Genomic DNA, 27,050 nt, shown 5'->3' with positions numbered 1-27,050 from the left:
CCACCACCACCACTACTCACTTACAAAAACTGTCCAGGGCAGTATACAAATGTCATGTGTGCCAAAATTTTAACAGTGCTGTTCAAAAAGTTGCAAACCACGGGCTTGCAACTCTTTTATGACAGTTTCTGGTGTATGAGGTCATAACAAATGACCCCCAATAAACCTCAGCTTTTAGCCTTACAGCCTTTCAATTCATTGAACATTCAATTCATAAACATTTTTATTACCATTTTTTCTAAGCTAATCCCGCTTTCTCCTTCTCTCATCTATCAGCCCTTTGAAGATTTTGCACTTTGCTTTTGAAGCCCTTCAGGGATTGGAGTATTTGAACAGCCATCGCATTGTCCACCGAGCACTGTCTCCGCACAATATCCTGCTGGATGGCGAGGTATGATATGATCTATGGGAGCTTGGTAGTTACTTTACTGATTGATAGAATGTCTTAAAATGAATATTTGATTAAATTGTGTATGGGATTTAATCATATAATATTATGTGTGCTTTATACAGGTAGTGTAAACCTTCTGTAGCTTCATGTCTCCCAGAGGGACAGAAACTGGGAAGTAAAACTGAGTTCAGTAAAATTTAATAAAAAAATAATGTCAACCCTCTCAAGTGAAAGTAAATTTTATATATATAGATATAAAAGGTATAATAGATAGATAAATAATAATAATAAAGGTAACACCTCATTTAAACCACATTGCATAAATAAAAAAAAAATGCAAAACAGGTTGTTGGAATTGCCAATTTAAAAATAATACTCAAACAATATATTATACACTACTCACAAAAAGTTAGGGATATTTGGCTTTCGGTTGAAATTTATGGGAAATATTTATGACAAAAAGTTGATGATACAGTGATATTATATCATGGAAGTAGGGCATGTAAGTAGAAGCATTGCGATGCTGATTTCCTCATCCCAAACAATTTATTCAAACAAAAGCCAACAACAGTGGTGGGTATACCCCAACAAAAAATTTCTATTTCTCAATAACTTGTCATGTGGACTTGAGCATCAATTACAGCTTGACAACAACACCTCATGCTGTTCACAAGGCGACTTATTGTCTGCTGAGGCATGGGATCCCACTCTTCTTGAAGGGCAGCCCTCAGATCATTGAGGTTCTGGTGTTACAAGACTCTACGCGGTGACTAGGTAGATCCCATAGGTTTCCAATGGGATTCGGGTCTGGAGAAATTGCAGGCATCTTCATTTCAGGTACCCCAGTCTCCAGCAGCTATTCCCTAATGATGCAACCTCAATGAGCTGGCACATTGTCATCCATGAAGATGAAATTGGGCCTGTGTTGTTCACATTGTCATCCATGAAGATGAAATTGGGCCTTTGTTGTTCATGCACGAGGCACAATGACTGGATTAATGATGTCATTCAAGTAGTATGGGCTTGTCACTGTACCATTTACAAAGTGTCGGACAGCTCTGTATTGACTTTACACACCTGCCCACTCTGTAACACCACCACCACCACCAAAGGAAAACAGTGGCTGATGGATAGCGTTCTCCTTGATATCTCCAACATAGTTGGCGGCCATAATTTCTACTCAGTGTGAATTGACTTTCATCAGTGAACAGCACTAAAGCCCACTGGTGTCTCTCACCTTATCCGATTCCACAGGGTATTGATCATAATAAAGAGGTCAGTGTGGGATGTGGCCAAAGGACGTCCACTTCTGTGCCTTTCTGTAACTCTTCCAGTCTCTCTGTATCTCTGCTGCAACCGGATGATGACACTCTGTGGCACTCTAAACTCAGTGGCGACTTCCGTGTAAGAACATCCTGCTTGAAGCTTCGCAATGGCGAGGTACTGTTGATTAATTGTTAGGTGTCGTCTTGGTCTCATGATGTCAAAATGTGAACAGCATGATGAGGAGGACTGTTTAAATACCAATTCTAATTGAACCATGAAATTTATTCAGCGATTCATGGATCAAACACTTGTGAATTTTGCCGTTAAGCTCCTTGTTGGAGAACAGCAAGTTGTGCAGAAAGTACTGAAACACTGAACAGTTGGAGATGTGCATTCAAAAGTTTAAAGAGGGTCACATTAAGTTCATCTATAAAGGTTAGAGTGCATTTTAGGTTCATCCTGAAATTTCACCCACAAGCCAAATATCTGTATACCTAACTTTTTGTGAGTAGTGTATGTACCCCAAAATGGTGCCATAAAAGGATACAACTGATCCCACAAAAAAAATCCCCCATACGACTAAGTCGACGAAAAAATAGGTCTTGGAAAGTGGTGACACAAAAGTGACTTTTTGCTATAAAACATGCTTTTATTCAGCAAAAATTATTAAAACATTTAAGAAATCTATAAATTTAGCATCCACATAATCATACCTTATGTTATTTATGCCACACAGCCCATGGCATATGGCATTATCCTCTCCCCCCAAAAAGTTAATAAAACTCAATGTCTTAATGACTGGGATAATTTTCATTTTTGTTTTTTTCCTCCCCACCTTCCAAGAGCCATAACTTTTTACTTTTCCGTTCGCATATCTATATGAAGTTTGTTTTTGCAGCACAGGTTGTGTTTTTTTATATCACCATTTCATTTACTATATCATGTATTAGAAAATGGGGAAAAAAAGTTCTTTGTGGGTTGAAAGTGAAAGAAAAAAAAGAAATTCCAGATTAGTTTTTTGGGCTTTGGCGTTCATTATGTGCTAATATATGTGCCATATTCAAATAACAAGACCATATTCTGCAGGTAAGTATGATTATGGTGATACCAAATTTATACATGGGGTCATTTATCAAACTGGTGTAAAGTAGAACTGGCTTAGTTGCCCATAGCAACCAATCAGATTCCACCTTTCATTTTCCAAAGGAACTGTCAAAAATGAAAGGTGAAAGTTGATTGGTTGCTATGGGCAACTAAGCCAGTTGTACTTTACACCAGTTTGATAAATAACCCCAATAGTGTTTATTTTAGTTTTACTTTTTTTAAATTAAAGCATAACATTTTTTTTTCTATGCATAACTTTTTTATATTTCTATCTCCAGAGCTGTGTGATAGCTTGTCTATCTGTAGTTTTTATTGGTACCATTTTGGGGTACACATGACTTTTAGATCACTTTTTAGTCAATGTTTTTGGGGGTGCAGCGTAACAAAAAAAAAGAATATCGTCTGTTTTTATTGATTGCAGCATCTGAGTAAGGCCTCATGCACACGACTGTTGTGTGCATCCGCATCTGTTCCGTCATTTTTCACAGTTTAGCGGAGGTCCCATTCATTTCTATGGAGCTGTGGAAAAAAACTGATAGTCCTCCGTTTTTTTTCTGCGTCTGTGATCCGTGATTCCAGTCCGTCAAAAAAAAATAACCTGTCCTACTCTTGTCAGTGGAAAACGGAGGAAGGACCCATTTAAGTCAATGGGTCCGTCAAAACAAACGGATGCACAACTGGTATGTCATCCGTGTCCGCGTCCATGTCAGTTTTTTTCTACAAGACCTTGGTGCAATAAAATTACACTTTTCATTAACCTTCCTTTTTTCCCCCCTGTCAGACAAAAAAAAAAAAAGGAAGACACAAGGAAACACAACTGAAGCAAAATGGGACATGGACCACTGAAGCCAAATCACTGACAGTGAAAAAACACTGTCGTGTGCATGAGGCCTTAAATGACCAGGAATGAAATTATCTTCGATTCTCGTCATTGCAACTTGGTGTCAGCTGTATTACACGCTGACACCTTCTGCATATGGTGTGAGCTCAGCTGGTGAGTTGCTCCAGCCCTCACTCACCTCAGACATAGGCTACATGCACACGACCGTTGTGTGTTTTGCGGTCCGCAAAACACGCATGGCGTCCGTGCGCGTTCCCCATTTTGCGGAACGGCTTGGACAGCCTTTAATATAACTGCCTATTCTTGTCCGCAAAGCTCGGACAAGAATAGGACATGTTATATATTTTTTTTGCGGGGCCACGGAACGGAGCAACGGATGCGGACAGCACACGGAGTGCTGTCCGCATCTTTTGCGGCCCCATTGACGTGAATGGGGCCGCATCTGAGCCGCTAAAACTGCGGCTCGGATGCGGACCAAAACAACGGCTATGTGCATGAGGCCTTACAGGCATGTCCGAGGTTGTGAGCTGATTAAACGGAGTCTGTCACTTCCAAAATCAGTTTCACAGTATGCATACCTCCATGTAGAGTTGATGCCACAAAACATAACCATACCTTTCTGAAAATCCAGTCCTCCAATCCTGAGAAATGCTTTGTTTTTATGCAAATAAGGTTTTCGGTGCACCTGGCTTCGCTTGTATTATCGCTCTTAAGGCCTGATGCACACGACCGCTGTTGTGTCCGTTTTCCGTGATTTTCTGCGGACCCATTGACTTTCAATGGGTCCATGGAAAACTCTGCTAATGCACCGTTTGTCATCCGCGATCCGTGTTTCCAGTCCGTGAAAAAAATATGACCTGTCCTATTTTTTTCACAGACAATGGTTCGCGGACCCATTCAAGTCAATGGGTCTGTGAAAAAACACGGAGGCACACAAGATTGTCATCCGCGTCTGTTTTTTTCCTATCATTTGCATGGCAAACTTGACTTAGATTTTTTTTAACTTTCCTTCATGTCTGGAGATCCTCCAAAAATAAAGAAAGACACACGGGAACAAAAACGGATCACGGAACAACGGAACCCCTTTTTGCGGACCGCAAAAAAATACTGTCGTGTGCATGAGGCCTAACTCAAGGAAATTTCAAGGACTATTAATCCACAAGAGCAGGGTGCTCAGTAACGCTACTAGTGGAGCGATGGTGCTCCAAATGGCATCCCAGGTGGACCGAAAACAATATTTGCATAAAAATAAAAAGAAGCATTTCTTAGGATGAGAGGACTACATTTTCAAAAGGAAGGTATGGTTATGTTTCAGAGCACCTACCCCACATGGCAGTATGCTTACTTTGAAACCAATTTTGAAGGTGACAGAGTCCCTTTAATGTATTTTTGTACTTAAAAAATTGTATCGATTAGGCCTCATGCACACGGCCATGTTCCGCGGCCGAGAGCGGGCTGCATGAAGCGCACGGCGTCATAGCAACCAATGACGCCGTGCGCTCATGCTGTCAGGAGGAATCCCAGCCGGGTTTCCACGGTCCGCTCTCGGCCGCAGAACACGACCGTGTGCATGAGGCCTTAAACGAAAAATTTATAAAAAGAAATCTAAAAAGTTATAGCCCTTGATTGCATACATAAAACAAAAACAAAAAAACGCTCAGTCCTGAAGTCCCAAAATATGCAGGTCCTTAAGTCCTTGTATAGAATCTAGGCAGTGGTGTGGGACCTAAACAGACTGGGGGCCCCTATACATGGGTAGATTTCAGGCCAATTGCTCATTTGTGGGGTGATGTGATCATTTATGCCACACAGTAAAGCCTCATCCATACGTCAGTGTTCCACGGACAGCACGTGTCCTCATTCATTTTAATGTGTGCATTCACACATCAGTGCTTTAGCACTGTCCGTTTTATCACGGATGCATGCTGTATTATGTCCGTGTTCACGGATCCTTCACGCCCATTAAAGTCTATGGGTCCTTGAAGGCCACAGATGCAACACGGATGCCATCCGTGTCGCATTCGTGTTTCATGGATCATTAGGAAGAGATGCTGTGCAGTGTCAGTAAAACACAAATGACACACAGACAGCAAAAAACAGACCCACACACCCAACATGGATCCTTCACGGACAGCTTCACGGAGGCATCCCTGACCATCTTCTCAGTGATTCGAGCACGGACGTGTGAATGAGGCTTTACACTGTATGGGGCAAGCATTTTTTCCCATATGAAGGGGATGATTGCTGCATGTAAATGCCGCTCACACGAGCAGGCAATGATCAGGAACAAGCGGTTTGTTCTCAGTCATTGACCTTTTATCAGCTCCTGTCACTGGGATAAGTTGTCCAGAAAACTGAAAAATTCTGGTTGGCAACCCTGGTTGCGCCACAGTCTGCGACTTCTCCCTGTTCACGCCAGGTCTAAAAAAGTGGGCATGGTGCCCCAAAGTATATTAGAGTTGTAGAACTTTTTTTATTTATATAGCGATTAAGCTTTTTTATTCAAAATAAAAAAATAAAAAAGCCCTTAAGGCTACTTTCACACTAATGTTAATATTTTCCGGTGTGGAGATCCGTCATAGGGTCTCAATACCGGAAAAAACCCTAACATTTTGTCCCCGTTCATTGTCAATGAGGACAAAACGTAACTGAACAGAACAGAGTGCACCAAAATACATTCCGTTCCGTTCTCATACCGGAGAGCAAACCGCAGCATGCTGCTTTCCATATTGGGATGCGGAGCAAAAAACTCTGACACAATAGAAAACGGATCCGTCCCCTATTGACTTTCAATGGAGTTCATGACGGATCCGTCTTGGCTATGTTACAGATAATACAACCAGATCCGTTCAGATGGTTGTATTATCAGTAACGGAAGCGTTTTTGCTGAGCCCTGCCGCATCCAGTAAAAACGCTAGTGTAAAAGCAGCCTTAGGCTACATGCACACGACGTATGTGTTTTGCGGTCCGCAAATTGCGGATCCACAAAAAAAACAGATGACATTCTGTATGGCATCCGTTTTTTTTTGTGGATCCGTTTTTTTGCGGATCCATTGTAAAAAATGCCTATCCTTGTCCGCAAACTAGAAAGAAATAGGACATGCACTATTTTTTTTGCGAGGCAACGGAACGGACATACTGTTGCGGACAGCACACAGTGTGCTGTCCGCGTTTTTTGCGGACCCATTGAAATAAATTTGTAAAATGAATTACATTTTTACTGTATTCATCTATATTGGGGTACCCAGGAGACTACTCTTTTCTAAACAGTTACAAAAAAAGAAGTATTTGCTGGAAGCATGCCAGGAAAAAGGAGCATGCAATAGCACAGCTTAGTATAGAAAAATGGGTAATCCCGATATCGACCCAAACCAGGTACCAAAGTATTGAAACTTTGACACCCAGTGCAACCGTAGAAGACAGGGAGACAAAAGCAAAAACACCGAAAATCACTGTGTCGGGAAGGGGTCTAAGATGCGCCAAATTTAATAAACAAAGTGCAACATTTGATGATTTTCACCTAAAGAACGCCAACACGGACTGAAGCCAAGTTGGCTTTAAATCTTACTGTAATGTTATATTCACGTCAGTCGCCTTGTGAGTACGTTTTGTATTGTTGATTTTTTTTGTACTATCTTTTTTTCAGGGTCATGTTAAGATGGCTAAATTTGGCCTTTATTACATAACTGATCATGGAGCGGATGTGGATTTTCCAATCGGGTAAGACTATTAGTTTCTGCTGTAACATAATGAACCAGTAGATGGCAGTGTAGGCACAGAGTAACCTAAGTGAGAAAGTGCACTGTATTCCATGTCAGTTACAGTGTATATGAACGCCAAAATGATGCTTTCTGGTGTGACACTCGGCCTAAAAAGTATGTGCTATAGTTTGTTTGTTTTTTCACTGTTATGTTTTTTGTTTTTATCTTTAGGTATAGTGACACTACAAAAAAAAAATATATATATATATATAAAAATCTCTTTTTACAGCCTACTGTGTAATTGGATATTGTTAACAACAGCCGGCTGAGTCCAGTAGGGTAGAGAGTTATAAGGGTTGGTGATGTCTTTTGCCCATCATAGGCTGCATTCACTTAGCGTTTTAGCCGTCTGCAGGGCTTTCCCTTATTATTTATTATATGCACTTATATAGTGCTGCTATATTCCATAGCGCTTTACAGACATTAGCATCAAGCTGTCCCCAATGGGGCTCACAATCTAAGGTCCCTATCAGTATGTCTTTGGAGGAAACCGGAGTACCCAGAGGAAACCCACGCAAACAAGGGGGGAACATACAAACTACACGCTGATGTTGTCCTTGGACCCATCGCTTCAAGGCACCAGTGGCTCAGTGGTTCGCACGGGTGACTTGCAGCACTGGGGTCCCAGGTTCAAATCTGACCAAGGACAAGATCTACATGGAGTTTGTATGTTCTTCAGAGTATACTTATGAGTACCTGAAAGTGGTGTTCAGAAGTGTACTGTAACAGGTACATTCACTGTAATAAGGTAAATAGGATTCAGGCTTAGGAGCAACCCCTGAAGACGCCACAGCTAGTGGTGAAGCATGTCGGGGGAGCACTAGTTAGTCGTTTTTAGACAAGAGCATTAGTACTAATCTGGGGGGACGTGCTGCAGGCGTGCTCCCTAGTGGATGTCTGAAAGAGAGGAGACAGGGATATGTGATCTAGTAGTGTGTGCTTGAACCTTGATGAACAGGGGAGAGTTTATGTAGCGACCACAGGCTACTTTCACTGTCGCGTCATGGATCTGCACAGACGGATCCGTTCAGATAATACAACCGCATGCATCCGTTCAGAACGGATCCGTTTGTATTATCTGTAACATAGCCAAGACGGATCCGTCATGAACATAATTGAAAGTCAAGCAGTGTTTTGTTGTCCGCCTCCAAAGCGGAATGGAGACTGAACTGATGCAAACTGATGCATTGTGAGCGGATCCTTATCCATTCAGAATGCATTAGGGCAAAACTGATCCGTTTTGGACCGCTTGTGAGAGCCCTGAACGGATCTCGCAAACGGAAAGCCAAAACGCCAGTGTGAAAGTAGCCTAGGCTGTGGAGTACAGACAAAGTAACACTCTATAATTGATACAGCTGCTTTAAATTGATACCAGCTGTTACAAATAAAGAACATTTAGGTCAGAAATACGTCTTCCCTGTAACTGGCATTAAGAAGCAGGGTGAAAAGTGACATTAATAAGGGGCAAGGATAGTGTGAAATATATATAAAAACAAAAGAAATTACAATAATATATATTAGAAATAAAAGTGACAATACTAATGCTTAGTAATCTCACATAAGGTTTTTTTGTAAAAATCACTGAATTGTTTTTCTTTTTCGTATATCTTATTTAAGAGCTAAATAAAGGTTACATTTTAAAAGAAAGGAAAATAGGCCAAAAACAGAACTTGATAGCCTAGGCTATTTGATTTAGTAATTTGGATTGGGTTTCTGGGCCAAAAGTGTCTTTATTTAGGAACATATCCAACATGCCTGCATCGCTGCATCCTCTTCACTCTTCAGTATTTACCTGCACACCCTCGACCAGGGATGGCCAACCTGCGGCCCTCCAGCTGTTGTAAAACTACAACTCCCACCATGCCCTGCTGCAGGCTGATAGCTGTAGACCAGGCATGCCCAACCTGCGGCCCTCCAGCTGTTGCAAAACTACAACTCCCTGGATGCCTGAGTAGCCTACAACTATTAGGGCATGCTGGGAGTTGTAGTTTTGCAACAGCTGGAGGGCCGCAGGTTGAGCATCCCTGCTGTAGACTGTCTGGGAATGCTGTGAGTTGTAGTTTTGCAACAGCTGAAGGGTGGCAGGTTGAGCATGTCTGCTCTAGATTATAGTGGAGGGGCAATTTAATTACAGCTTCAAGTGAATGGGAGCAGAAGCTGTCATTTCACTGCACTGCCACCACAATGTACATGCCATGCAGGTGAACATTAAAGAGGGCGCAGCTCCCACATGTAGGCCTCGGCGCCTTCAGACAGCTGATCAGAGGGAGTCAGAAGCCCACCGATCTGATATTGATGACCTCTTCTGAGGAGAGGTCATCAAATATCGTGAAACTGAACAGTCCCTTTAAACAAATTATTAAAATACCTCAGTATATTGGCTGGGGTCCGACACCCCTCATACCTGCTGATCAGCTGTTTGGGTGGACTGTAACCAGACGTCAGCACCAGAACCTGTCACTGCAGCACTGTAGTAATGAGCTCCCTCTACTACAAGGTTGACGGTGCTGTCAGACCCCACTGATCAGCCAGTGATGGCCTATCCTCAGTATATTGGCTGGGGTCCGACACCTCTCATACCTGCTGATCAGCTGTTTGGGTGGACTATAACCAGACGTCAGCACCAGAACCTGTCACTGCAGCACTGTAGTAATGAGCTCCCTCTACTACAAGGTTGACGGTGCTGTCAGACCCCACTGATCAGCCAGTGATGGCCTATCCTCAGTATATTGGCTGGGGTCCGACACCTCTCATACCTGCTGATCAGCTGTTTGGGTGGACTATAACCAGACGTCAGCACCAGAACCTGTCACTGCAGCACTGTAGTAATGAGCTCCCTCTACAAGGTTGACGGTGCTGTCAGACCCCACTGATCAGCCAGTGATGGCCTATCCTCAGTATATTGGCTGGGGTCCGACACCCCTCATACCTGCTGATCAGCTGTTTGGGTGGACTATAACCAGACGTCAGCACCAGAACCTGTCACTGCAGCACTGTAGTAATGAGCTCCCTCTACAAGGTTGACGGTGCTGTCAGACCCCACTGATCAGCCAGTGATGGCCTATCCTCAGTATATTGGCTGGGGTCCGACACCCCTCATACCTGCTGATCAGCTGTTTGGGTGGACTGTAACCAGACGTCAGCACCAGAACCTGTCACTGCAGCACTGTAGTAATCAGCTCCCTCTACAAGGTTGACGGTGCTGTCAGACCCCACTGATCAGCCAGTGATGGCCTATCCTCAGTATATTGGCTGGGGTCCGACACCTCTCATACCTGCTGATCAGCTGTTTGGGTGGACTGTAACCAGACGTCAGCACCAGAACCTGTCACTGCAGCACTGTAGTAATGAGCTCCCTCTACAAGGTTGACGGTGCTGTCAGACCCCACTGATCAGCCAGTGATGGCCTATCCTCAGTATATTGGCTGGGGTCCGACACCCCTCATACCTGCTGATCAGCTGTTTGGGTGGACTGTAACCAGACGTCAGCACCAGAACCTGTCACTGCAGCACTGTAGTAATGAGCTCCCTCTACTACAAGGTTGACGGTGCTGTCAGACCCCACTGATCAGCCAGTGATGGCCTATCCTCAGTATATTGGCTGGGGTCCGACACCTCTCATACCTGCTGATCAGCTGTTTGGGTGGACTATAACCAGACGTCAGCACCAGAACCTGTCACTGCAGCACTGTAGTAATCAGCTCCCTCTACAAGGTTGACGGTGCTGTCAGACCCCACTGATCAGCCAGTGATGGCCTATCCTCAGTATATTGGCTGGGGTCCGACACCTCTCATACCTGCTGATCAGCTGTTTGGGTGGACTGTAACCAGACGTCAGCACCAGAACCTGTCACTGCAGCACTGTAGTAATGAGCTCCCTCTACAAGGTTGACGGTGCTGTCAGACCCCACTGATCAGCCAGTGATGGCCTATCCTCAGTATATTGGCTGGGGTCCGACACCCTTCATACCTGCTGATCAGCTGTTTGGGTGGACTATAACCAGACGTCAGCACCAGAACCTGTCACTGCAGCACTGTAGTAATGAGCTCCCTCTACTACAAGGTTGACGGTGCTGTCAGACCCCACTGATCAGCCAGTGATGGCCTATCCTCAGTATATTGGCTGGGGTCCGACACCTCTCATACCTGCTGATCAGCTGTTTGGGTGGACTATAACCAGACGTCAGCACCAGAACCTGTCACTGCAGCACTGTAGTAATGAGCTCCCTCTACAAGGTTGACGGTGCTGTCAGACCCCACTGATCAGCCAGTGATGGCCTATCCTCAGTATATTGGCTGGGGTCCGACACCTCTCATACCTGCTGATCAGCTGTTTGGGTGGACTATAACCAGACGTCAGCACCAGAACCTGTCACTGCAGCACTGTAGTAATGAGCTCCCTCTACAAGGTTGACGGTGCTGTCAGACCCCACTGATCAGCCAGTGATGGCCTATCATAAGGGTTGGTCCGTCACTCAGTAAAAGCTGGATAGCCCCTTTAGGCTAGTGGTGGCTGCATTAGTCTCTGCAGTGTTTTAGCTGACTTTTGACTCCTATAAAGGTATATTAAAGGGGTTATCCTATGAATTAAAAAAAGAATAAAAATATCTGGAGTAATGCACACTTTTAGTTTAACTGCTGTATATCAGTGCAAAAAACACTGCTCTCCAGTGTAATGTTCGCCCTTTTTCTCTTTTTTAAGCTACTTTCACACTAGCGTTTTTGCTGGATCCGGCAGGGTTCAGCAAAAACGCTTCCGTTACTGATCATACAACCATCTGCATCCGTTATGAACGGATCCGGTTGTATTATCTTTAACACAGCCAAGACGATCCGTCATGAACACCATTGAAAGTCAATGGTGGACAGATCCGTTTTCTATTGTGTCAGAAAAAACGGATCCGTCCCCATTGACTCGCATTGTGGGTCTTGCTCCACATCCCAGGACGGAAAGCAAATCGCAGCAGGCTGCAGTTTGCTCTCCGGTATGAGAACGGAATGGAATGCATTTTGGAGCGTTCCGTTCTGTTCAGTTACGTTTTGTCCCCATTGACAATGAATGGGGACAAAACTGAAGCGTTTTTTTTCCGGTATTGAGACCCTATGACGGATTTCAATACCGGAAAATATTAACGCAAGTGTGAAAGTAGCCTTACTCACATATCCTGAAAACATGGCTGTTCCCTTTATATGGGCGGGCAACAGCTCATGCCATGGTGCAGTCACTCAAGCACCAGCCTCTCCCAGGCATTTACTGCCATCAGCTCTTGTTAACTCCTTCCCTGCATAGAATATTGCCCCTCACACACAGCCCCAGAATATGTAATCCACCCCCTCCCCTTTTTCAATTTGCTTCTCCACTGTCAATCTAGAGATATAGCTATATATTCCTATTACTTTACAAGTATGAATGAAAGATAGGTGTCTGGACCACTTCACCTTCTTCACAATGAGATGACTACTCCGGCCCTGAGAGCTGGGAAGGTACTGAGCATGTGTGGTCCACTACTAAATGCAGGAGAAGGCTTTAGGAGAACCAGTAGGGGGTGCTACAAGAGAGGAAAATGTGATGTACCTATAAAACCTAACAATTGCTTTATCACATGTATAGTGCCATAGTACTTCATTAGATATGCCCTGTTGATTGCATGGTTATACTTTCCATGGGATATCCCTTTTAAATAGTACAATAAAAAGGTAGACATTGACTTGATTGAGATCTGATTGGTAACTGACTCCTATTAATTTCAGAGGAGTGTGACTGTATTCTGTATGGTGTGCCATTCTCCATCACTGGTTGTTGCCTGTCCTTTCCTGGGGTCTTTGAGGTTTGGAGGATGGCTCATTCATTAGAGTTGTTTGACAGGTATAAGTGATGTGTCCTAAAACTCACATTTGGGACAACTCTTTTAATGTGTTTCTCTTTCTACATGACACTTCTAGATACCCATCTTATCTGGCACCAGAAGTAATTGCCCAGGGAACCGTAAAACCTAAAGATCCCACTCAATTTGAGAGACCTCTGCCCTCGGGACCAAAGTCAGATGTGTGGTCACTGGGTGTAATTCTGTTTGAACTTTGTATGGTAAGTAAAGCAGACATGAGCTCTGTAACTAGAACTTAGATGTAGTGCTGAAACGTTTACTCGATTGAATCGAGTAATTCTACAAAAAAAATTCCTCAATGCAAATTTTTTGCATCGAGAATTTGTTTGTGTTATGTGCCCATGGAGCGGGAGTGAAGCGCTTGCTATTACTTACCGCTCCGTGGTCACCCGCCGGCCCGTACCGCGCTGCACTGGATCCTGACACATCGTCAGGTCATAGTGCACGTAAGCGCGCACTATAACCCAAAGCTGTGTGACGTCAGGATCCAGTGCAGCGTGTGGAGAAGAAGAGGCGCCCCTACAGGAAAGGTAAGTATTTTATTTCACTGGCGCTGGGAACATGGCACTGAAGGGGGACAGCCAGCAATGGATGACATGGAGGGGCAGATGGGAGTGGGGGACATGGAGGGGCTGACTGATGGAAGTGGGGGACATGGAGGGGCTGATCTGATGGCACTGGGGGAGTGGGGGACATGGAGGGGTTTTATTTGATGGCACCGGGGGAGTGGGGGACATGAAGGGACTGATCTGGGGGCACTGGGAGTGGGGGACATGGAGGGGCTGATCTGATGGCACTGGGGGAGTGGGGGACATGGAGGGGTTTTATTTGATGGCACCGGGGGAGTGGGGGACATGAAGGGACTGATCTGGGGGCACTGGGAGTGGGGGACATGGAGGGGCTGATCTGATGGCACTGGGGGAGTGGGGGACATGGAGGGGCTAATCTGATGGCACTGGGGGACATGGAGGGGCTAATCTGATGGCACTGGGGAACATAGAAGGGTTGATCTGATGGCACTGGGGGAGTGGGGGACATGGAGGCGCTGATCTGATGGCACTGGGGGAGTGGGGAACATAGAGGGGCTGATCTAATGGCACTTGGGGACATGGAAGGGCTGATCTGATGGCAGTGGGGGACATGGAGGGGCTGATCTAATGGCACTGGGGGAGTGGGGAACATAGAGGGGCTGATCTGATGGCACTGGGGTACATGGAGGGGCTGATCTTATGGCACTGGGGGACATGGAGGGGCTGATCTGATGGCACTGGGGGAGTGGGGAACATAGAGGGGCTGATCTAATGGCACTTGGGGACATGGAAGGGCTGATCTGATGGCACTGGGGGACATGGAGGGGTTGATCTGATGGCACTGGGGGAGTGGGGGACATGGCAATGGATGGCATGGAGGGGCTGATGGCACTGGGGGAGTGGAGCTGGAGGAACTGGGGTGGGGGAGAGCTGAAGGCACTGGGGGAACGGAGCTGACGGCACTAGGGTGGGGGGGGAGCTAATGGCACTAGGGGAACTGATGCATTTGGGCTGATCGCACAGGGGGGAACGAAGGGTGTTTGGGACTGATGGCAGGGGGTCTGATGAGTTTTTATAAAGGTAAACAGGTATTAATTCATTATTTCTTATTAGATTACTCGATTAATCGTAAAAAATAATCTATAGAATACTCGATTACTGAAATAATTGTTTACTGCAGCCCTACTTAGATGTCTACGAGCTTTGATACAGTGAGTAATGGGAATACTTGAGACCAGTCGGTTAATACTGTGGTTAAAATGGGATATTTAGAAGACTCAAACATTGCCCATCATGCAAGGCAGGAAAAAGCTGTTTAATATAATGGTTTATGTGAGATTAAGAAAAATAGGGAATCTTAAAGAGGACCTCTCATAAGTAGTTTGCACATTGTCACGTAGCTGCTACCCCCTGAGCATTTTGGTTGCCCTGACCTCCCATTGATGAAATATGGCTTCTGATATTTTGGGCACGCTATATGAGCTTGCTATGGGTGGGAGCGCGCAGCCACTGCATCTCTCTAGGGGTGGGGTTCTGTTCTTAGCTCCGATGCTGGTCACTCATGGCCAGGCAGTGTCAGAGCAGTCTGCACCGTGTCATCTGGGGACATCTTCCTTATTGTGCGAGACCTGCACTGTGTGTACAGTTCATTTCTCCTCTTACCCATATTCTCTCCTGCAACTGCTCTTCTTCTGGCACTTCTCCTGGTGGTTTGTCTTCTCTCTATTAAATGCACTGTGCACACAGGGCTGGTCTTGCAAGATAATGCATGCTATAGCTCTTGAAATCACACAATGCAGACTGCTCTGACCCTGTACAGCCATGATTAGACAGAGTCAAGGAAAGGAACTCTATCCCTAGAGAGAAGCAGTGCTTGTTAACCCTATGGCAAGCCAATGTGTATTTGCATATAGCATGCCCAAAATATTGGGGGGCAATATTCCAGCAATAAGGGGTCATATCGGCATAGAATAAATGTCAAAATGTGCATGGAAATCACTATTTATATAAGAGTTTCCCTTTAAGCATGTGACAATGAAGTTTTTAATGTACAGGTGGTCCAAAATTATAGAGACACCTGAATAAATGGAAAGTGTTGGTTGGCAAGTTCCTAAGGCAAAAGGAGCAAATTTGTGAGGAGTGGTGACCAACGTGGCCATTTTGAAAGGTTGCCATCTTGGAACCAAGTCTGTATTTTCAAATGGGAAATGTGGCAAGCAGTTTGCCAACAGTGCCATGGCAGATGGGTGGTCTGAAACCTGCCGCAGTGACTTGAGTACAGCACAATCTCTTTCCTTTTCTCGTGTTAATCTTGCAGGCATATCTCTGTCTGTAACAAAGAGGTTATTGTTAACAACTTTGGCAGATATAAAGATCCATCACATTTTAGCAGAGATGTGGATTCACGGCCGCCACAGTGCCGATTACTGGCCGACCGCACATCATCAGTCCACCAATTCCTTACCTAAGCTCCTGATGATGAGCTGCAGAAACACGTCGAGTGTGTGGGATTACAGTCCGACTCACGCTGGGCCGACTGTCTGTTCCTGCAGCGCGCTGCTGATCACCTGGCACGAAGTGCGATCCCCAGTGCCGAGAGAATCCTGCATGAGGGTAATCATCATCCGCAGGGTGCACCAGGGCTAAAGAATTGCAGAGAGGTTGCTCCTGCGATTTTAAAGGTGGTGACTGGGGGACACACTGACCGATGCTGCTAATTACCTCCAGCAGAGGGTCATTCTGTGCACCAGTATTCCAAGACATTGGCTTCAGGGGTCAAGTAGCCCTTAGTGCTCCCCTGGACCCACTGCCTGGCTAATCCGTGAGGGTAGTGGTATTACACCTAACATCTCAATTACCTCCTGGTGCACCACAGGTGTGTATCTTGAAGCACACCAGCAGCACAATATCACTGGGTAACATGCTTTTTTCCCAGTGTGCCTGCAATATACCCTTTCTGCCTGACTCAGTTCTATTTGGGCCGCTGCCTGATTTTTAGATATTAATCGATAAAGTTATTGTTACTTAACGTTCTATTCAGCCATGAACCCAGAGATGTGGATTCCTCGTCAAATTCTCTGTCAGATACATATGTCACATGCGCCCCTTCCCATTTGAAAATATCGACTTGGTTCCAAGACGACGGCTTTCAAAATGGACGCTGATTTGCTCACCGTTTTCCATTTATTCAGGTGTCTCCATGCATTTGGACCACCCTGTATATGTACCATGTTCTCATAAAATGTGGTGTTCTTTTCACAGGGAAGAAAATTATTTCAAAGCCTTGACATATCCGAGAAGGTAAAAGTAATACTTGAATTAGGTATGTAGCTATTCTAAATGCTCTCATCGTTTATAGAAATTAATGTCTACTTATTGTTTTTTTTAACGCCAAATAGGTCCAAAATAATATGGCAATATTTTGCATAATATATGTCTATGCAGGCTAGAGCTCTTTTTTCTGTTACAGAGCAGATCCATATCCCCTGCTTTGCTTCACACAGCCAGGAGGGGGCCTACTAGCCCCTGCATACAGGTTTATGTTTAAACTGTTTTTATTCAGTTCATTTTTCAAAAACATTTAACATGTTCACATTTCAATCCATGAAGTACATAATATATATGCAAAGACAAATTACATACCATCAAAGTATCTCTGTAATGTGACATGTCAATAGGGCGTGAGGGAAAGACCCCACCCCAATTTAGAAAGAAGACACCAAGCGTACAAGAAAGAAGAAAAGGAAGAAGGAGGTTAAGAAAGGAAAAGATAAGGAGAGAGGGGAAGCATATGATGAGAGTGCCTGCCCTTTATGACAGGTTTATATAAGTAGCTCTTCAATATTCTCAAAAATTCATTTTGAAAGCCACATAAAATAGATCTGTGACCTAGGCTACATGCACATGACCGTATGTGTTTTGCGGTTCGCAAATTGCGGATCCGCAAAAAAAAAAAAAAAACTGATGACATCCTTATGCCATCCATTTTTTTTGCTGATCGATTGTAACAATGCCTAAAACGGACAAGAATAGGACATGAGATATATTGGGTTATGACGGCTCACCTGTTTATTGTATATGGAACGGGTGCTCCAACTGATAGACACACCCGGTCTATAAAATGCAAAGTAGTTATAAAATGTAGGTTAGTTGTGCACACCTCATATGTTAGTATATTAATATACGTAGACTTTTCTGGTATATAACATTCAATATTTATTATACATATATATATAGAAAGTATCTTGGATGACTATATATCGCTGCCAGTACCCAAAGTTGTCACAAAGCATTTGTTGTTATACTCCTTCCATTAATTATATGTGAATATCCATGTAATTTAAATAGGTGAAAAAAATTGTGCAAAAATATTGCAAAAATATACCTTGTGAGTGAAAAAATATATATGTCTTGTGAGTAAAAAAAATAATTCTAGCTACAGTAAAATTATATAAGTGCTCCGATGTGGTAAGGAATACTCCTATTATTTTACCACATCAGAGCACTTATATAATTTTACTGTAGCTAGAATATATTTCACCTATTTAAATTACGTGGATATTCACATATAATTAATGGAAGGAGTATAACAACATATACTTTGTGACTACTTTGGGTACTGGCAGCGATATATAGACATCCAAGATACTTTCTATATACAGTATATGTATAATAAATATTGAATGTTATATACCAGAAAAGTCTACGTATATAAATATACTTCCTAACCTACATTTTATAACTACCAAGAATAGGACTATTTTTTTTGCGAGGCTACGGAACGGACATACTGATGCGGACAGCACACATTTTAATAAATGGGTCTGCATCCTATCTGCAAAAAAAAAAAAAAAAAAAACAGACACGGAAGCAAACAACGTTCGTGTGCATGTAGCCTTAACCGGTTTGTGATCACACGCAGGTCCTAGTCTTTAAACGTGCGCCATTATAAATGTACCGCTTAGGTTTAAGAGCAGGTCAAGTCAAAGATACAGGTACCGTAGGGAGAGGACAGAAGCGGTTTGCAACTACTTCTGTCTCCTCTGTTGTAGCTTACGCAGCGCTCAAGCACCTATGCTGCTGTCTCTATTGGACCAAGCGATCACATGCTTAGTGCCCCTGGCATGGTAGAGCTGCTGGGTCAGGGATGTGTCACTGCAGGAGGTATAGATAAATCAGTGCCAAGGAAAACTGGCTTAGTTGCCCATAGCAACCAGTCATATCCTATCTTTCATTTTTCAGAGCTCCTTTAGAAAATAAAAGACTCAATCTGATTGGTTGCTATGGCAACTAAGCCAGTTCTACTTTACACCAGTTTTGATACATGTCCCCGAATAAATCTACAAAATGTATTATTATTATTATTTTTATTTATTTTTTTGCCCCTTTTACTATGCTATGCAAAGGTATGAGAAAACAGACCTAGGTAAAAAAAAAAAAATGCTAAAATAATTTTTGTAGCCCAACAAATAAAAAAAAAAAAAGGGACATGCTCAAAATTGCTAAAAGATGTCTGATCATTTTGGACCAAAACATTCTGGTCGGTAAGGATTAAATTTACTGCTTCAATTACCATGCGTAAGGGTCCTCTGAAGATCAGTGCAGAGTGGCATCAATTTATGCATATGATTGAAAGAGTGCCTTTAGGCAGGACTGAGGAGGGCAGGTGAAAGCGAGGGAAGCGCTGGAGACTCGTAAGGAAAAATTCGACCCGAATTTAAGGAAAAATTTGATTTGCCGCAAAGCCGAATTTCCTTGTGCTTCGAGGTAGCTAATTAATTTTCCCTGAATGGTGGTAAAAAACAAAACGAATGATACTTACCTCATCCATTTGCTTGCGATGGACCAGCCGCTGCCATCTTGATTGAAGATCCAGCACTAAATCCCATGCGCAGTGAGTCGTCATCACAGGCCGCACAAGATTTCGCGTTAGATCTTTAATCAAGATGGTGGTGGTTGGCCCGTCGCAAGCAAATGGATGAGGTAAGTATGATTTAATTTTTTTTCTCTTTAAATTTTACACCGTATTATCACTGTCAGATGCCGCGATCAGCTATGAACTCGGGATCTGAGGGGTACAATGGCGAGGAGCGGTGCAATCCTGGCTCCCTGTCCTGACACCCACTACTTACAAACAAATCATGACGAAGTCATTTGTCAAAAAGCAAATATACTGAGATATAATATATTGTGTGCTTTTTTTGGTCTCCTGACTACATGCGACGGTGGTACTTACATATATATTAGTAGCCACTGTCTGCAAGATCGTACTCGTAGACTATAATGGAGCCATTACTCTATTAGAGAGCGCGACTACATCCTGTACTCTGTGTAATGATGGTTTTCATGTCAGCTGATACTGGAGGTAGGATGTTTATAAAAGACACCAAAGTCCAGTACTTCCTAAGACGTCTACTTCATAGACCCACGGTTTTCACATTCCGCACTGATGAGTGCTAACAAGTATGAAACAGCTGTATGCGAGTTGGAATGAATAACAGCATTATTTTAGGCTTTATATGGGCTACTGTATATATCATATGTATAGATAACCATAGGGAGGAAAAGTGGGCTGACAACTGATGATGAGCTCAACACCATCAGAAGCATGTAGTGAAAAGAGTGAAGAAAATACCATCCTCAACTGCATAGATTTATTACAATAACAACTCTATCAATACACGGGTAAGCAATCCTCTTCATCATGACCCAAAAATATGATCAGATAAAAATGGATAAAAATGGATAAGTGGTGGTCAGGATAACACAATATGTAAAAAACTAAACCCACAAATAAAAGGGGTTAGATTATAACCATTCCAGGTTAGGCACAATACTAAACGAAAACAAAGATAAATAGACATCAGTACAAATACAATGGGGAAGATTTATCAAGGCAGATACCTCTTCCTAAATTAGTGGCATCTCTAGTAGTCCGTGCACCAGAAACTGAAGTCGTTGATAAAATCTGATGATGAATTTTTCACTTATATCTTAAAATAAGCTTTAAACCCCTCTGCTCTGTAATGTAGATAATGGCTTTTGGGTTTTAGTAGACTGGCTCTTTTCTTTTAAATTGGCTTTGGGGCCATTTTTTTTTAATTATTGCATTGTACTCATTTTGAGCCCAAATATTTTTTTTTTAAATGGTCTTTTTTAAAATATGGCATCCTTTTTTTCTGTACAGAGCTGACATGCTGTAGTATCACCCTTTGGATTTTCTGTCTTTTCCGTCACACCAGGAGCTGACAGCTCCTTATCTCTGCTCTCTCACATCATAAACACTCATTATTGCTCAGTTCTTATGTTACTGATAAGAATGTGGCTTAAATAAGTGTTTATGACCTCTTGGATAAGGTTTATTAGATGGCACAAAGTGAAAGTACCAGTCACACAGCTAGAAATACAGTTAACCCTTTGTGACAGAATAGCTCAATATTTTTATTAAAGGGAACCTGTCACCAGTTTTATGGTGTCCTAACTAAGGGCAACATAAATAAGTGACTGATTCTCTTCAATCTGGCAACATCTTGTATTGAAAAGCTCCAGCTGATAATGATGAGTCATGAATATTCATGAACTCCTGACTCTCCCCCCCCACCTGCTGCTGATTGACAGTTATTTTCCATATGAAACAGCAGCAGGTGGGCAGGGGAGTGGCTATAGCCACACTAGACATCACGCTAGACTGAAATCAGCTCATTAGCATGCGGCATCTTTGTGTGTATATTATGAGGTAACCATCTGTCACACCAGTAAGTGAATACATCTAAGGTACTTTTTAGTAGTTAATGATTGTATATAATTAGTTAGATTATAAACAAATATCCACATGACAGGTTCCCTTTAAAGGCCAATTGAAAAAAATATTTTTAGCCAAAAATGAGTAACATGCAATCATTAAAAAATTGCATCTGAAGGTGTACATAGCCTCTAACATGTGGGCACAAGTGCCAGAAAGAGGGATAAAGTAGGATGATGACAGTAGAGAAGGAACATTATGTACAGTATTAGGCCTCATGCACACGACCGTTGTGTGCATCCGTGGCCGTTGTGCCGTTTTCCGTTTTTTTTCGCGGACCCATTGACTTTCAATGGGTCCGTGGAAAAATCGGAAAATGCACCGTTTGGCAGCCGCATCCGTGATCCGTGTTTCCTGGCCGTGAAAAAAATAGGACCTGTCCTATTTTTTTCACGGCCAACGGTTCACGGACCCATTCAAGTCAATGGGTCCGTGAAAAATCACGGATGCACACAAGATTGTCATCCGCGTCCGTGATCCGTGTCCGTTTTTTCCTATCATTTCAATGACAAACTTGACTTAGATTTTTTTTTCATTTTTCATGTCCGTGGATCCTCCAAAAATTAAGGAAAACCCACGGACGAAAAAACGGTCACGGATCACGGACCCACGGACCCCGTTTTTGCGGACCTTAAAAAAAAACGGTCGTGTGCATGAGGCCTTAGGCTGGGTTCACACGCATCACTTGCATCCAGTTAGACTTTTATATGTTGACACACTGATCATTTTGTGCATTTTGTTGACCGCTGCTTGTGTACATAGCCAAACAGAAAAACTATGCATGGCGTGCTTGTCGTATCTGACATCGCCATGAACTCTGAATTGTGTGCGGGGGACCTTTTAATGAATAAACACACACTCTCCCTTGCTCCATATGTCTTTACCATCATATGCTTGACTAAGATGACAGCATACACAACATGTAATAGGTATCTGTGCCCTTGAAATCTGTTGTACCTGCTTGTCAAAAACGACGAGATCAAAGATGCAAATGCGCTCTAGTTGTGACAAAGTAGTCGATGACTTTCCGGTTGCTACTACCTATAGCGCATTTATTATACCGCGGTCACTGGCCCGGTCTGCAGGAAGCATTGATCTGCATGAAGTCGTTTCAGATTTCAATTCCGGCTGCATTAGCTTTCCAATCCTCACCATGTAATTCCCAGCTTGCTATTTTTACATGGTTTCAAGTACTCGTGTGTACGGCGCAGGCCTCATTTTCTTGTTATTTTGTTCCCTCAGGCTGCGTTGATGACATTGTGACCGTGCTCGCCGAAGAACATGGATGTGTGGAAGTGATAAAGGTGTGTGAAGCGCTTTGCTATTCCCAGGAAATTGCTGTTAAAGCCGGTGACATGCATTTTAAGAGGTGATTGTTAGTGATATTCCCCGTAGGTGGCACTGTAGAGCTGGCGAGAGGCCCATTTCATCAATTCTAGCAGGCAGCATTGTAAGATATCTGTAACAAGAGCAGAATTGGATTTATTCCTTTTCTGTGGCTTTCATTACAGTGTGTAAATGCTTCCCCGTACTGCACAGATTAGTATCCAGAAAATTCCAAATAATGCATATATCGTAGTGCTGTGTAAGCAAAATATTAGATTCAATATGATTCCGCATGGATATCCACAGAAGGTGAGCTTGATTCTCATGAGAATTGTCTTTTACTTCTACAGTGTTTTCTGGGCCCTGCTTATATAAAGTAGCTGTGGAAATGTGTCCAGACCGTTGAATTGATATCAAGTTAAAGGGGTTTTCTGGGATTTTGATATTAATGAGCTATCCTCAGGATACATCATCAGTATATGATCGGTGGGGATCAAACTCTCGGAACCCCAGCCATTCAACTGTTGAAGAGGTCTTGGTCCTCCGGTAAGCCCCACCGGTCTTATATTGATGACCTATTCTGAGGATAAGCCATCCATATCAAAATCCCAGACAACCCTTTTAATGGTAAATGAAGGATTATCCACAAGTGCCTTGGCACAAATCATGTTTCCTACATTATCATATGCTGTAGTATTTTTAAACAGCTCAATATCTTTTTTTTTATTCTTATTCCAAGAGTCTTCCTGGAAACGTCTTAACGTTATTAGGAAAATGTCTTACTTATCATCCCTCAAAAAGGTGAGTGCAATGAAGGCTATATTGGTAATTACATTTATTCAATAGTGAGGCAAGTGTAATAGCATGGATTTTATTAAACTGTTCACCAACCATAGTATGGAAGCCAATATGGTTCTTCAGCTGTTGGCAGTTGCAGATACTACTGTGACCTCATGTTAACCCTAGTGTTATAACCTTGGTTTTAGGCCATTTTCTTCTGGTGAAAAAAAAATACATAAAAACAACAGCAATATTCTAAAATGACGAAAAAGAACAATACTCATCTTCCAGTCTCCCACTGAACAAGGGCAGAAGCTCCAGTAGTCCCCCTGGTCTTTGTTTACAAACGGAACGTGACCGCTACAGTCATTCAGGGGCATCATTAGTCATGTACCGTACCACGGCGGCCACTGATTGGCTACAGAAGTCACATGTTGGCCACTGCCATGTGCTTGTTGATGGTTTTAGTTTTTTTTTGTTTTCTTTCTCCAATGCCAGGTAAACCCTTTAACTTTAATAATGAATACAACTACAGCTTGTAGGTTTTGATCTTGATAGTAGAGTTTTATTATTATGTAACATACGGCAATATTCATGTGTGACGTTTCGGCTGAGGCCTTCCTCAGACACTATGCCGCAGTTGTGATTGAGAAGGTAAGGAAATGAGCAGGAGGACGCAGTATGGAAGCAGTCATGTATGATACATTTGTGTTTCAAAAAGCACCAGACTGCGTCCACCTGCTCATTTTCTTACCTTCTCAATCACAACAGCGGCATAGTGTCTGAAGAAGGCCTGTGAGCCGAAACGTCACACATGAATATTGCCGTATGTTACATAATCATAAAACTCTACTATCAAGACCAAAACCTACAAGATGTAGTTGTATTCATTACTGATAACGGGGTTGGAACCCTACTTACAGCTGATACACGGAGTGCGACAACGTTCTTCCCTTTAACTTTAATTTAGAAATATTTGAACATTTTCTTTCACAAGCAGCAAAGAGTTGGAGACCCTTTCTCTAAAGTAAAAAAAAACCTAAACTGTGTTTCAATAGTTCTTTGATTTGTTTCCCAAGTAGCAAATACTATAACGCTATCATCTACACATTTAAGGCCCCTTCATACGACTGTATATGTGAGTCCGCATACTGCTCAACGGATGTGGATACATTCATTTCAATGGGGCCGCATCTATAATTCCGTTCCGTGGCCCCGCAACAAAAGATAGAACATGTCCTATTCTTGTCCACAGTTGCGGACAAGATTACACATTTCTATCATAGGGCTGGCCATTCTGTTCCGCAAAATATAGAAAGCACAGGGTCGGTATCCGTGTTTTGCGGATCCGTAATTTGCAGACCACAAAAACGGATACAGTTGTGTGAATGAGCCCTAAAGAAAAAGAAAATAGTGAGCATAGAGAGATAAATAATGAAAAGCGTAATGGGACAATAAGAAGTGAGGATTGGACAACCCCCTTTCACTGCTGGAAACTAAACTACAGGCTCTTTTACACAGGGTGACAGTCAGGGCACTTATCAGGAAGGTGTATTCCTAGGAACACTCATTCCCAATAATTGCCGCTGATCACCTAATAAAGCAAACGTTCATTTTTCAGATGAAAGAATTACTGATACGGTCACCTAAGTCATTGTTTCTAGGCAGCAGATTGTTCTGTGTAAACAGCGATTCTCTATGGGGACTAGCAATTGCAGGAGCAGTCGCTTCTCCAAATACAGAGGAGATGATTTCCGCAGCTCTCATCTACTCTGATGAGTAGGCAATTAACAGGAATTAACTGAATGAACGGCTGTTAAGTGTCCAGGGGAGCAAAGATTGGGTTGTAAATTATCCTGAGGGGAATGTGTAACCACTTCCTGGCATCGGGCATACATGTATGCAGGATGTCGGGTCTTTAAAGATGGTGCTCACTCTGGAGCTGAGTGGATGCCATAGCCACTGGGTGCCTGCTCTTTTACATAGTAGACACCCGATGGCAGAATCTGTGATTGGTTACAATGCCGATCACGGATTTGTAATCCTCAGATGCCATGGTCAATTGCGACCATGGCATCTAAGTGGTAAAAACTTTCCGGAAGCTCTGAGCTCCAAAGTACCGAACAGCTCACCCATGCTGAAAACGCAGGACCCGTTTGGTTTTATGAAGGCTCCAAGGCTGGGGAAGAATGTAATGATTCTCCCATAGACTGCAATGCTAAACCATCGCAGTCAACGGGAGAAGTGATCAGATGATCGCATATTAAGTGCCCTAAGAATAAATAGAAAATGTTTTTTTTCCCCAAATATAGTAAAGAAATCTAAAAATTCAAATGATCCCCCTTTCCCAATTTTAAAAATAAAAATGAAATAAAAATCATTAGTATGCAGCATCCCAAAACACCCAAAGTATTATCACACTGTATGGTGAATTACATAACGGGAAGAATAATCAAAATGACGCTGTTTTTTGGTGGTAATAAAACACAAGAAAATCGAACCAAATGTGATATCACTGCAAATGTACCGACCCACACAATGAAGTTCAGCATGTCATTTTTACCAAGTAGTGAACACCGTAAAAACTAAACCCATAGAACTGTGATGGAATGGCATTTTTCCAATTTTACCAGATTTGGATTTTTTTTCCAGTTTCCCACTACGCTGTATGCAGTGTAAGAGGTTGCCATTACAAAATACCACCCATCCCACAAAAGATAAGCCCTCATACAGCTACAGTATGTGAACGAAAAAAGTTTTGACTCTGGAAAAGCAAGGAGTAGAAAAATGAAAACAAGCACAAAAAGAAAATCTGCAGCAGGAAGGGGTTAAAGTCAATTTTGCAGGTGTCTGCATTGCCATAATGTGCACCAGATGTATCTAGTATCACACAGAGTTTGATATAATTGGTACAATGCTTGAGATGTCTTGAGATTTTCTGCCATGTTTTATACCACTCCTTTACTGGAGTAATATTGTGACAGTTCTCTCCACTTCTAAAAAATTCTCAGCCAATAAATCTGGAGTAAGTCAGCTCGGCAGGCTAACTACTTCCACCTTCCCACCCACTCTTGAAAACTGGATTTTTTGGGGGGTCAGAAATAATCCCAGATTGTCACAAAGCCCTATTTTGCAACTTTTCGAAGCCAGAACTCTGTAGTGCACAGCTTGATAAATTCTCCCAGGGTATTTAACCCACTGAAAGGACGCACGTGACCTCTGCCGCCAATCACTGGCTCCACTGATAACTTGTTAGTTGTGCAGTACTTCACTGGGTCACGTGCCGTACAGGTGACAGGTCACTGCTTCGGTCAGTAATTGGCCGCAGTGGTCATGTGCAGCCTTGCTAACAGGATGTTGATTTC

General features: G+C 43.0%; 1 protein-coding gene across 1 annotated transcript in view; it reads left to right on the top strand.

The window, feature by feature from the left end:
- TBCK (TBC1 domain containing kinase) overlaps positions 1-27,050 on the top strand; it is a 342,207-nt gene that overhangs the window by 93,749 nt on the left and 221,408 nt on the right. The window contains exons 4-9 of the mRNA XM_044302639.1: positions 277-391; positions 7,249-7,322; positions 13,307-13,448; positions 17,040-17,100; positions 22,822-22,883; positions 23,645-23,706. Coding sequence (XP_044158574.1) covers positions 277-391; positions 7,249-7,322; positions 13,307-13,448; positions 17,040-17,100; positions 22,822-22,883; positions 23,645-23,706 — 516 coding nt within the window. The remainder of the gene's footprint in view (positions 1-276; positions 392-7,248; positions 7,323-13,306; positions 13,449-17,039; positions 17,101-22,821; positions 22,884-23,644; positions 23,707-27,050) is intronic.

This window comes from Bufo gargarizans, chromosome 1 (assembly GCF_014858855.1).
Source record: "Bufo gargarizans isolate SCDJY-AF-19 chromosome 1, ASM1485885v1, whole genome shotgun sequence".
NCBI classification, from domain to species: domain Eukaryota; kingdom Metazoa; phylum Chordata; class Amphibia; order Anura; family Bufonidae; genus Bufo; species Bufo gargarizans.
The sequence above is the reverse complement of the archived record's forward strand: the minus strand, read 5'-3'. Positions and strand labels throughout refer to the sequence as shown.